At 39.8% G+C, this 13,795-nt stretch overlaps 1 protein-coding gene across 3 annotated transcripts in view; it reads left to right on the forward strand.

Moving 5' to 3' along the window:
* The window catches only part of LOC124612647 (transcriptional protein SWT1), a 284,350-nt gene that overhangs the window by 8,935 nt on the left and 261,620 nt on the right, over positions 1-13,795 (forward strand). For 2 of the 3 annotated variants that reach the window (XM_047140954.1, XM_047140952.1), the window contains exon 2: positions 11,524-11,589. The exons of the other annotated variant lie outside the window; for it this stretch is intronic. Coding sequence is in view for 1 of the 2 variants with exons in the window: in XM_047140952.1 (XP_046996908.1) it covers positions 11,524-11,589 (66 nt within the window). In the remaining variant the exon portion in view is untranslated. The remainder of the gene's footprint in view (positions 1-11,523; positions 11,590-13,795) is intronic. 3 annotated transcript variants of the gene reach the window in all.

Consider the following 13,795-nt stretch of genomic DNA (forward strand, 5'->3'; position numbering starts at 1 on the left):
TTCACGTAAATCTAAACCTACATGTGTTTGCAGATATCCAGCAGGTGCAAAACTTTCTTTTAGCAGTTAATGACTGATGTTACACTTTACCTCAGAGGACTATTTTACCATCTGGCTTTAAAAATTTAGTCAACACTATAAACACATCATTGTGTATCTTATACTGCTTGATTATAATTAAAATTTCAGTTTCAGAACACTGTAAAAAAGGAACTGGTGCTCACAATGACATCAAATTTGTATGGAATATTATTGAAGAAGGGAGAAATACTGAAACAAAATAAATTTCACAAAAGTTTTCCCACTAAATTGCACTATAAGCATTATAATGTAACAGGGTTCAGCTACAAATGACAGATGAATTGCAATGTGATGGCTACGGTGTGAGTTGCACATTAAGCCAACCATACTGTGCAATGTGCATGACTGCGGCGTTCAACAGTCGTGCCATTGTTAGTGAGGTAAACTCATCCACAATGGCGTTGGATGGGGAAAATCAGTTTTTAACTGTCCTGAGGCCAAAACCAGCATAAAAACAACAATGAAATTGGTTTTCAACTGTGGTGAGACTGGCACAAAACCTGTTCAATATGCTGCCCACAGTTTCATGCCACAAGTTGAAATCAAGAAACAGCATGTTCCACAACAGATTGGGATGTTCCATGGGTCACATTCAGCATTTGTAATTGGAGCTTTGAAGGTAACATTTTTCAGATAACCCCACAGCCAGAAGTCACAGAGGTCAAGATCAGATGATCTGGATGGCCCAGCTGTAGGGAAATGACAGCTGTTAATTCTAGCATTTCCAAAATGCCTCTGCAGCACCTGCTTTTCTGGCTGTGCGATGTGCAGAAGAGTGCCAGCTTGCATAAAAATGATCGTACCCACCCATCCAGTCTGTTGAAGGATTAGAATAATGTTGGTGCGCCAAAGACTCCTGTAGCGTGTACCACTGACGGTGCAGGTAACAGGACCTGCAGGATCCATCTCCTCGATAGAATATGGCCTTACGATAAACAATGCCTTCTTCCCACAACACACAGTCAACTTTGCAGAATAAAGCATTACTGATTGATGTGTGAGTGGGTTTTCTATGGCGCATATTCTGCAGTTCTGTGTATTGAAGTATCCTTGGAGATGGAGATGGGCTTTATCTGTCAACAGAATGTTCCATGTTTATTCATTGTCCACTTCCATGTGAGCAAGAAATTCTAGAGCAAATGTTTGTTGTACTGGCAGGTCAGTGCGAAGCAACACTTGAATATGGGTAAAGGGATAGCAATGCAGGATGCTTGATAGAATTTTATCTACCATACTCATAGGCATGTCCAAATTTCAGGCAATTTCCTGTGCACTGCATGTTTGCACACCACCGCTCGACCCCTCCTCCAGTGCTGTGGCCACATTTACTGATGTTGGATAAATTGCTTTCCTCCCTCTGCATACTGCACTTCAAAAGATCCTATATTTTCGAATTTCATAATCGTTTTCTCCAGACCCATGGCAGACTTTGGATAAATGCCTTTTTTGTATCCTTGAGTGTCTGGAACTTCTGCAGAGCTGCTGGTGCCTTTCTTATAAAAAAGGCTTTACCAGCAATTCAGGATGCTGCATTGAGATAGTCATGATGAGCATATAAGATGCGAACAGAGGAACAGCCATGTACCCCACATCTTTTGTTTTGCGTATTCTGCCTCTTACAGCACCATCAAGTGGCAACATTTTTGTTTAGTATTTTGTGTTTCCATAACATTTCTTCCTTCAAATTTGACATCATTCTGGACAGTAGGTTGTTTTTATTTTTTTTACAGCATTTTGAAACTAGAGCTTCAATTATAATTGTCTTGTATGTCTAACAAGGGTTTTGTACCTCGTGTTTGGTTTTCTGTCGTTTCAATACTGAACAACTGAATGTGCATTAGATGTAGATACTTTTGGAACAGAATGAAGTCAACAATCCATTGCATGAAATTTCCTAAAGATTGTGGTTTAGTTGTGATAATGCTTCTCAAAATGTTCAACAGAGGTATCGGATGGTTGTAAGTGTCCCAACCATCTAGAAATCTCTCACTTCCTTTGAAAGAGGGGCAGAAGGCACTTTCCTGCCATTCTGGCAGACCATATGTGAAACCATAAAAATAACACAGTAAATGCAGATGTCAAGAGATTAATCTTCTTGTTTGTTTTCATGACAAGTGATTAAATTTCCAAAAGCTTCCAGCCAACTGCTCTGTGGCCTCCTGCCAACTGTTGACAGACAGCCATGTGGTTGGTGATTTCATCATTATATACATGTGCTATTGGCCATAACATCAGAGGTGTGTGGTCCAGTACCAAGTTAGACAATGTTTTCATCATGCCTCTGTCATTATCTTTTCAACCTCGTGATGGCCAAATCCCAAGCTGTACTGAGCCAAAATTCTCCATGCTTGTTGAGAGTGTTTCCATAATACTCATATGTCAGGATAGTGTCATTCAATACAATCGTGTATCCTTTTTCTGAAGCATCTTCTGCAATAACTGATTTATTTTTGTAGATTAGATGCAGATACCTTATCCGATCTACTGGCATTGCTGTGTAGTATGTGAGGTCTAAACAGTGTATTATTGTTCTGTCACAAAGTGTTTAATATGTGCACAGCAATTCACAGACATCAAAATTTCCATGCTTCTGATGAAGATCTGAATCCAGATGTAATGCTGTGCTTCTTTTGGAACTGGCTAACGTTTCTTGTTACTCATCCATAAACTGGCAAGAATGCAAGCTCTTTTCTTTTTTCCCTGATGATGCCCTGCAAATAGATCTCCCTAAAAATTGTCTGTGATGTATTTTGTTGTTCGTAACCATTATCACAGAAGAATTTTCGAAGGTGACTCAGTTCTTGTGGAAAATTTCAGCGATCTATGGTCATTTTTACCGTCTTTTATAGAGTCCTCAAAATTGGGTGATTATGTATCAATTAATAGTGTTTGAGAGTCTACATATGTTGGTCTATATGTGGGGATTTTCTGTACACATTTAACTGGTACATTCATTGAATTTTGGTGCATGAATATGTTAAAGGGAGGACAAGACACCAGCTTTTTCTACTTCCATTGTGAACTTAATGCTGTCATGAATACTGTTGAGCAGCTGCAAGAATTCCCCCCAATTTTTCAGGTCCATGTCATCAGTTAATAAATGTTTGAAGGCAAAGTGTTGATGACAACTAGGCTTTCAATGAGAAAATATCCTCAAAGTTAAGGAAACATTGTTAAGTTCATTTGCTGTTGATGAAGTGAACAGACTCCCAGCTGATAGAAAACTGCCAGCTTCAAGAATAATGATGAGACTTGAAGCTTCTCAAGGTGTCATCATTGAAAGAGTGTGTGGTAAAAAAATCTCTTTATTTAGGTGCCTATCCCTGTAACATTTTACACATTGTCCAAAACATGCAAGATAATGATGTCCCTGTGACCACTGTGAACATGGTTCAGTGAGTGACTTCTAGATGAGCAAAACATCTAACCTATCTTCTTGTTCCACATATGGGTCACTGTGTGTGTCATATGAAGAATACAGCTGATTTAGTGTCTAGGGTAAATGATGCTTGCTGTTTTGCCAAAACTGAATTTTTGAGATTTTGGATCTGTACGAAATACAGATTAATTATTGCAAAGAAGAAAACAACAACCAGTCATTATGAAGTGTTACAAGTACAAAAAATCGTTAGACTTGGTGTGTGTGTGTGTGTGTGTGTGTGTGTGTGTGTGTGCACATGCGGGCATGTGTGCGTGTGTGTGCGTGTGCGCACATGCGCATGCCTTACACTATGTGCATATATCAGAATAAGTGCTTCATCTATTCTTCACTACTACATGATCACAGACAGTCAGCATTGCAATGTAATGACGTGGATTTTTGGCGGCACCACAACCCCAAGAAATTTTAAGCAGAGGGGGAAATAAAAGTGAAAACTAATGTAAACAACAACAGATATGTATGTTATTGTGAACAGCCATCTGATGATGGACCTATTTGTTTGAAGCCAGTAACAGCGCTGTAAGGAAAAGGTACATTGCTGCTCCATTAAAGATGACGTGGTGAATTGCAGACTGTTACAACATGGCTAATGTGTAACTGCCTTTTTGTTGTGTCTGCAACTCAGCATGTCATCCTTACAGTGAGTAGCAGTCAATCTTTTCCTTATGTTATTGACATTCCAACCTGGAGTTTCCAGTGTTTGATTTTAAATACCCTTATTATAAGCAGCTGGTTGCTATTTTGTTATCTGCAAGAATTAATGTGTATGCATGATGATACTTATCTGCTGTCCATTTTAGCAGACGATGAGACAAATGTCATATAGGCTTTGAGATCTTGTATTATGTCTGGAATTCTTGGTTTGGTAGTTGGGTAATTTTAGCAGTTCCCAGGCCGGTTCATTTATTTATACTCTAAACAATCAGTAAGACAAGCCATTTTTCCTGAAAAGTTGTTTTATCCTTTTTTCAGCAGGATATACATGTTTTAACATTATTTTTTACAGAATCTAAATTAACAATTTTACCATTTGTGTGACTAAGTGTGAATGAGAGAAAAAAATGGGAGAGACCATCTTTTGCCATCAGTAGTATAAGTTTCTATGCCAACTAGTTCCGCAGATGACGAAGATATTGATGAAATGTATGATGAGATAAAAGAAATTATTCAGATCGTGAAGGGAGGCAAAAATTTATTAGTCATGGGTGACTGGAATTCGATAGTAGGAAAAGGGGGAGAAGGAAACGTAGTAGGTGAATATGGGTTGGGGGGAAGAAATGAAAGAGGAAACCGCCTGGTAGAATTTTGCATAGAGCATAGCTTAATTATAGCTAACACTTGGTTTAAGAATCATAAAAGAAGGTTGTATACATGGAAGAATCCTGGAGATACTAAAAGGTATCAGGTAGATTATATAATGGTAAGACAGAGATTTAGGAACCAGGTTTTAAATTGTAAGACATTTCCAGGGGCAGATGTGGACTCTGACCACAATCTATTGGTTATAAACTGTAGATTAAAACTGAAGAAACTGCAAAAAGGTGGGAATTTGAGGAGATGGGACCTGGATAAACTGAAAGAATCAGAGGTTGTAGAGAGCTTCAGGGAGAGCATTAGGGAATGATTGACAACAATGGGGGAAAGAAATACAGTAGGAGAAGAATGGGTAGCTTTGAGAGACAAATGAAGGTAGCACAGGATCAAGTAGGTAAAAAGACGAGGGCCAATAAAAATCCTTGGGTAACAGAAGAGATATGGAATTTAATTGATGACAGGAGAAAATATAAAAATGCGGTAAATGAAGCAAGCAAAAAGGAATACAAACGTCTCAAAAATGAGATTGACGGGAAGTGCAAAATGGCGAAGCAGGGATGGCTAGAGAACAAATGTAAGGATGTAGAGGCACACATCACTAGGGGTAAGATAGATACTGCCTACAGGAAAATTAAAGAGACTTTTGGAGAAAAGAGAACCATTTGTATGAATATCAAGAGTTCAGATGGAAACCCAGTTCTAAGCAAAGAAGGGAAAGCAGAAAGGTGGAAGTAGTATATAGACAGTCTCTACAAGGGCGGTGTACTTGAGGGCAATATATTATGGAAATGGAAGAGGACGTAGGTGAAGATGAAATGGGAGATATGATACTGCGTGAAGAATTTGACTGATCATTGGAAGGCCTGAGTTGAAACCAGGCCCCGAGAGTAGACAGCGTTCCATTAGAACTACTGACAGCCTTGGGAGAGCCAGCCCTGACAAAACTCTACCATCTGGTGAGCAAGATGTATGAGACAACTTTGAACATGGCTGATGTTTCCAGCAACCGTATACACAAATTTGAAAAAATGTAAAAAATCAGCCAACTGGTTGCCCAGGTTTTCTATATACCTTGACCAGGTTTCGTCACCTCTAAGGGTGACTTCATCAGAAGGTAAGGTAATTACCTAAAATGACATATTCATTTTAGGTAATTACCTTACCTTCTGATAAAGTCACCCTTAGAGGTGACGAAACCTGGTCAAGGTATATAGAAAACCTATGCAACCGGTTGGCTGATTTTTTACATATTTTTCAAAAATGTGAGACAGGCGAAATACTCTCAGACTTCAAGAAGAATATAATAATTCCAATCCGAAAGAAAGCGGGTGTTGACAGATGTGAAAATTACCAAACTACCAGTTTAATAAGCCACGGCTGCAAAATACTAACACGAATTCTTTACAGACGAATGGAAAAACTGGTACAAGCTGACCTCGGGGAAGATCAGTTTGGATTCTGTAGAAACGTTGGAACACGTGGGGCAATACTGACCTACGACTTATCTTAGAAAATAGGTTAAGGAAAGGCAAACCTACATTTGTAGACTTAGAGAAAGCTTTTGACAATGTTGACTGGAATACTCCCTTTCAAATTCTGAAGGTGGCAGGGGTAAAATACAGGGAGCGAAAGGCTATTTACAATTTGTACAGAAACCAGATGGCAGTTATAAGAGTCGAGAGGCATGAAAGGGAAGCAGTGGCTGGGAAGTGAGTGAGACAGGGTTGTAGCCTGTCCCCGATGTTATTCAATCTGTATATTGAGCAAGCAGTAAAGGAAACAAAAGAAAAATTCGAAGTAGGAATTAAAATCCGTGGAGAAGAAATATAAGCTTTGAGGTTTGCTGATGACATTGTGATTCTGTCAGAGGCAGCAAAGGACCTGGAAGAGCAGCTGAACGGAATGGACAGTGTCTTGAAAGGAGGATATAAGATGAACATCAACAAAAGCAAAACGAGAATAATGGAATGTAGTCGAATTAAATCGGGTGATGCTGCAGGAATTAAATTAGGAAATGAGAGTCTTAAAGTAGTAAAGGAATTTTGCTATTTGGGGAGCAAAATAACTGATGATGGTCGAAGTAGAGAGGATATAAAATGTAGACTGTCAATGGTAAGGAAAGCGTTTCTGAAGAAGAGAAATTTGTTTACATCAAGTATAGATTTAAGTGTCAGGAAGTCATTTCTGAAAGTATTGAAGTGAAACATGGACAATAAATAGTTTAGACAAGAAGAGAATAGAAGCTTTTGAAATGTGGTGCTACAGAAGAATGCTGAAGATTAGATGGGTAGATCACATAACTAATGAGGAGGTATCGAATAGAATTGGAGAGAAGAGAAATTTGTGGCACAACTTGACTAGAAGAAGGGATTTGTTGGTAGGGCATATTCTGAGGCATCAAGGGATCACCAATTTAGTATTGGAGGGCAGCATGGAGGGTAAAAATCGTAGAGGGAGTCCAAGAGATGAATACGTACTGGGAGATGAAGAAGGTTGCACAGGATAGAGTAGCATGGAGAGCTGCATCACACCAGTCTCTGGACTGAAGACAGCAACAACAACAACAACAACAACAACAACAACAACATCATTGGATTTTAGGCATTGTAACCTTGTTTGTCTCAGACTGTTGTCAGTTATGGCACAGGTAACTACACTACTGAACATCAAAAAGCCGTAATTAACCTATCATGTCAGTTAAATTCAAGAAGTCGACTACCAATGTGTCTAGTACTATGTCACAAGCAAATCACCATAAAACGTTCTAGCATTTCATTCAATCCGCTATAATTTTTCCTTTGCAAGATACGAGGGCCGTTCAGAAAGTAACCTCCGGTTGATTTAAAAAAATACACCAAGTTAAATAAAAATATTTTAATATATACATCTTACAACTACATCTTTGCACTATTTTTCTACATAGTCTCCATAGCGATTGAGGCACTTATCGTATCTCTTCACAAGCTTTGAAATTCCTTCTGCATAAAAATCACCCGCTTGTGCCTGGAGCCAGCCTGTGACCGCATCTTTGAGCTCTTCGTCGTCATCAAACCGCTGTGACCCGAGCCATTTCTTCAAATGCATGAAGAGGTGATAATCACTTGGCGCCAGGTCTGGGCTGTAAGGTGGATGGTTGATAACGTCCCACTTGAAGGACTGTTGTTCTGCGAGCAGAGTTAGGACGGGCGTTATCGTGCAAAAAAATGATACCGGAAGTCAGCATACCATGGCGTTTGTTCTGTATAGCCCGTCGTAACTTTTTTATTGTTTCACAGTACACATCTTGATTAATGGTCGTACCACGTTCCATGAATTCAACCAACAACACCCCTTTGGCATCCCAAAACACCGTTGCCATCAGTTTTCTGGCAGAAAAATCTTGCGAGGCTTTTCTTGGTTTGGTAGGCGAATTTGAATGTGCCCACATCTTTGATTGTTCTTTTGTCTCAGGGTTCACGTACTTAATCCAGGTTTCGTCACCGGTCATGATTCTGTTTAACAATGGTTCTCCTTCGTCCTCATAATGTGACAGAAAGTCTAATGCAGAGGCCAATCTTTGAGTTTTGTGGTGGTCGGTAAGAATTTTGGGCACCCATCATGCACAGAACTTACGGTAACCCAGTCTTTCTGTCACTATCTCGTACAAGAGAGTCTTAGAAATCTGTGGAAAACCAGTAGACAACTCCGACATTGAGAAACGTCGATTTTCACGAACTTTTGCATCAACTGTCTGAACGAGTTCGTCAGTCACCAATGATGGTCTACCACTCCTCTCTTCATCATGAACGTTTTCTCGTCCACTTTTAAATAAACGTACCCATTCACGGACATCTCCTTCACTCATAACTCTTGGTCCGTACACGGCACAAAGCTCACGATGAATAGCTGCTGCAGAATATCCTTTGGCTGTAAAAAACCTTATGACAGCACGCACTTCACATTTGGCGGGGTTTTCTATTGCAGCACACATTTCAAACTGCCACAAAAACTAAACTAGCGCAGGTACGACGTTCACTCGACGACGGCTTGATGCCGACTGACCTGTTGAGTGCGTGAACGCACAGATGGCGTCGCTACTCCCCCCACAACCCGCACTGTGACCAATCGGAGGTTACTTTCTGAACCGCCCTCGTATAATGTGTTGTCAACTATTGCAATTCACTTTTTTCCAGTTCAGTGAAGTGTACTTGTCTGATTTTGACTGCTCTCAGTCAGCTTTGAATAAATAGCTCTGATTGGTTTTTTCGGAGTGCATGCAAAAGATTTGTTCAGTATCAGGCGTAACATGAAAGTTATGCTCCAGACAATATTTTGTTGTTTGGTTATGGAAATAAGAACATGCAGCGAACTGTGAGGTACAGCAAAGATAAAACAGACAAAGGAATAGAAGAACATTTTCCTGTTTGAGGGGCATTAGTGATTGTGAAGGCACAGTGCTGCTTTGCAGAAGAATTAGGCCAATGTCCCACAATGTCCACAAGATCAGGGGTCTTATGAGGTCTGTGAAGGATTCTGTAGATATTCTCCAAGCTTCAGGCATTCACGAACTTCGATGTGAATGCAGCAAAGTCAATGATGGTGAAACTAGAGACTGATTAATACTAGCTTGTTGGAGCATGGTTGATATGTGCAGTTGGGGGAACACAGGAATCTCAAGTAACTGAGCATCACCAGGACTGTGGCCAATCTATCAGTTTTCAAGAACACTGTATACATGGTCAGCAATAGTGGATGCAGCAGCAGGAAATAAGAGAGGCTATTGAAATAATGTCTTGACCGCATGAGCAGGGAGGATGGCTACAAGTTACCTATAGTCTGCTGCCAGAAATCCCAGTCCAACGAGCTGCATTTGTTCAACAGTCAGCAGATCCACAGTACCTGGGTTCAGCATTTACAAGCAAGTGGCCACAAGACAACTGCCATGCAACTTCGACATCTTGCTGTGGGAAAACACAATCCCAGGGTGCAAGCTGCTGATTTATTGTTGACTACCAATCCTGACAGAGTAGCATATGCAATAGCCTCCCATGCTGCTACCCTTCCAAAGGCATCTGTAATTTGAACTGTCCAGTAGCATACCAGAACTGGTGTCAGTAGTCACCTAGCAATCAAAATGTCCCCAGAATCCCACCGTTTAATCACACTGAAGTGGACTTATACAAAGACGGTTAAAATTAGTTATATATGTATGTTGGTGTTTTATAATGATTTGGTCTAACACACAAATGGATTTTAGTCAAATTGATGCTGGCTGTAGAAACCTGTGAACTTACATAATGTGAAAATGGTATTCAGCTGTTATTACATGTTGATCTCATGTACTTAATAAACTTTTCTTTGAAATACAGACAGTGTATTGAACCTTTGCAGGAAACTTGGAATATTGCCCAAACAGTAGTATTTTGTAGTAAGAAAGGTAATTACACCTAATAATGTGTAAGGGAGGAAGCAATGATACTCCACACACGCTTGTCTGTGGTTTTCAATATTGTTAATGCTAATCTTGGGTTACACTATCCAATCCAAAGCATCCAGGCACTCATATGTGATGCAGAATTGACATCTAGATGTGTTGAGAGGAAGACCCATTCATATAAAAGGAGAGGAGAAGGATTGCATTGTCAGTAGAGAAGCAGTACTAGCAGGATGGGTGGTTCAGGAGAGCTAAGTGACTTTCCTTGTCATTTAGCTGTTGGATGTCACCTGAATAACTAATCTATCAGAGAGATTCCAGCCCTTCTAAAGCTGCTCAGGTTGACTGATGGAGTGGCTAAGGAATGACCTTAGCTAAACCAAGACCAGGCAGATATGGATAGGGACTGTCAAGCATTGCGCAGGGTGGTTGTAAAAAAATCACATGAAATCAGCTGGAAAGACCAGTCAAGAATTTCCAAGTGCTACTAGCAATCCAGTGAGAACAATGTCCGTGTGTAAGGAGTTAAAAAGGATGTGGTGTAATGGTTGAGCAGCTTCTTATAAGTTACACTTTTCTGTTTTCATTGCTAAGCGACATTGGTGTAAAGAGTGATGCCGTTGGCCAGTGAATGACTGTAATGAGTGTTTTATAGTGTCAAATAACACTATACCCTGTTGCATTCCAATGGAAGATTTTGAGTTTGATGAATCCGTGGAGAAAGTTTCCTGCCACCATGTGTAGTGGCAGAAATGAAATAAGGAGGAGGTAATGTTACGGTATGAGGGTGTTTTTCATGGTTGGTTAGATTGTAGTCACCTTATTGCACTCCAGAAAACGCTAAAAGCATTAGGGTATGAAGATATTTTACAGCAGTGTGTATTGCGTACAGTAGAGGAGCAATTCAGAAATGGTGGTTTTTGTATTATCATGACTGTGCACTCTTGTCTTAAGGTAGCATCTGTGAGGCAATGGTTTGTGGACAGTAACATTTGTGAAATAGACTGCCTTGTCGAGTGTCCCTATTACCATCTCTGGTTTTGACAGTTGAGGAAGTGTAGGTTACCATTTCTCTACAGACATTCTGATATGTCATTGGAAGTAACCTCAGCAGATTAGTTTAAGCTCTCGTAAAGGCTAAGGGCATACACATCCAGTATTAATGTTTGCACTAATAGATGTCAGGACACTTTTGATCAGATAGTGTATATGCAGATCTTATAAAGCAGATCACTGTTTAATTTAACTTTTTCCTCCTTCACTTTCTTTTTAGGTGCAAATTAAGCAGGAAGAAGAGAGTGGTTATTCTCCCACAGACCCCGAGTGTAGGACACTGAGAGTAAGTCTGTTATTGTAATGTTTTTGTATCTCATCACAAAGATTACAGAAAAGTTCAAAGACCTTTTCCAATCTTTGTTCCTTTTGCTCAAGCAGGTTTCCATTTTCTCTTACTGTCCCAGTATTGTGTGGTTTCCATTGCACTTTTGGTTGTAGAAACTGTAAGATATGGATCAGGTAACTTTTGTGAAGCTTCCTGTACACTATATGTGCCAGACTGTCATACAGGAAAGCACCAGTAATAAAAGAGAATAATGCTATACGAGAAGTATGCTTCCAAAATAGTGCTGACTGAAAGTCGTGGTATGTGAAACAACACACCTGTTTGTTGAAGGAGGGCATTACACTTGTTATGCCCTTGTTGCAATTTGAAAGGAGATGGCCATGTACCAGCACCAGGTTTCGGCCTCTCCATTCTCTCTATCTCATTGTCATCAACACCACAAACAAGAACCTAAAATAATCCTTGGCAAACCTGTACAACACTAAAACTTCACACACTCATCAGTCATCCTTACTCGACAGATACACTTTCAGATATAAGTCTGGCAGCTCACAGATCAAAGTTGCAGCTGCGTATGAAGACAGGAGAGCTTTTCAATTTGGTGACTGAACTTACGCTTTTGGAATCTCTGAGCAAACTGTGTCCTGTGACTTAATTTTTTAAGTGAATTTGAAAGTGATAGATGTGATCGGCATAGCAGGACTTGAAAGTAAAATACTTTGCTGTGACAATGAGGTCATGAATGGGAATCAGTTACTGGGAGTAATGATGAGAGTTCACAATTTTCTGAGTGGGCATTTTTCAGTACACAGAGTAGATTTTCTAGTATTTGTGGTATTAATGATCAAAAGATAAAACTTCCGTACTTGCAGACACTCCGTATTTTGAAATACTGAAACAGTCTAGTGAACGTCTTGTCTTTCAATACATGCTGGATTCAGCACTGTGTGACAAATAGATAGTGTCTCACAGATTATCTTCTTTTATTTCCTTACAAAAACAATCAAAAAAAGCTTTTCACAATGGATTAGCCAGTTTCAATCAGCCATTGGTCATTATCAAATTAAATGCATCTGCAGCAAGTTATAATATTCCTGTTGTTTTATTGAGTGAGGTGGTACAGTGGTTAGCACACTGGACTCGCATTCAGGAGGATATGGTTCAAACCCACGTCCGACCATCCTGATTTGGGTTTTCTATGATTTGCCTAAATTGTTTCAGGCAACTGCTGGGATGATTCCTTTAAAGGACATAGTCGTCTTCCTTCCCCATCCTTCACTAATCCGATAGGACCGATGACCTCGCTGTTTGGTCCACTCTCCCCAACCAACCAACCAGTTGTCTTGCCAACATAGCATTAGTACCTTTGTATTGTAGAACCTAAAGTAACAATAGGAATGTTGTGTCATCACTTGCAGCATCTGTTTTTAGTCTGATGATGACCACTGGCTGATTGAAATCATTTACTGCTTTGTGAAATCCTTTCATGATTGTTATCATTGTAAGGAAATGAAAAATGGTAGTCAGTCAATCACTTAATCTCCATTGACAATATATCATTTTTCCTCAAAATGTCCCACAGAAACAGTGTGAATTGTGTTAGTTTTGTTGTTGAAAAAATGTTTGTTGTAACTATCTAACAATGGAAAATCCAGGATGGATTGGCTAAAATTTACAGACACGCGAAATTTGTCATGGACTTCAATGCGAGATGCCTTTAATAGGTTCCACAACGAAACATTGTCTCGAAATTTGGTACAAAATTTTAAGAAATTCTGGTCTTATGTAAAGTACACAAGCGGCAAGGCGCAGTCAATACCTCCGCTGCGCTGTGCCGATGGTACTGTTACCGAGGACTGTGCCACTAAAGCGGAGTTATTGAACACAGTTTTCCGAAATTCCTTCACCAGGGAAGATGAATGGAATATTCCAGAATTTGAAACACGAACAGCTGCTAGCATGAGTTTCTTAGAAGTAGATACCTTAGGGGTGCTAAGCAACTCAAATCGCTAGATACGGGCAAGTCTTCAGGTCCAGATTGTATACCGATTAGGTTCCTTTCAGATTACACTGATACAATAGCTCCCTACTTAGCAATCATATACAACTGCTCGCTCACTGATAGATCTGTACCTACAGATTGGAAAATTGCGCAGGTCGCACCAGTGTTTAAGAAGGGTAGTAGGAGTAATCCATCGAACTA

The sequence above is a fragment of the Schistocerca americana genome, chromosome 4, assembly GCF_021461395.2.
Source record: "Schistocerca americana isolate TAMUIC-IGC-003095 chromosome 4, iqSchAmer2.1, whole genome shotgun sequence".
Lineage (NCBI taxonomy): Eukaryota > Metazoa > Arthropoda > Insecta > Orthoptera > Acrididae > Schistocerca > Schistocerca americana.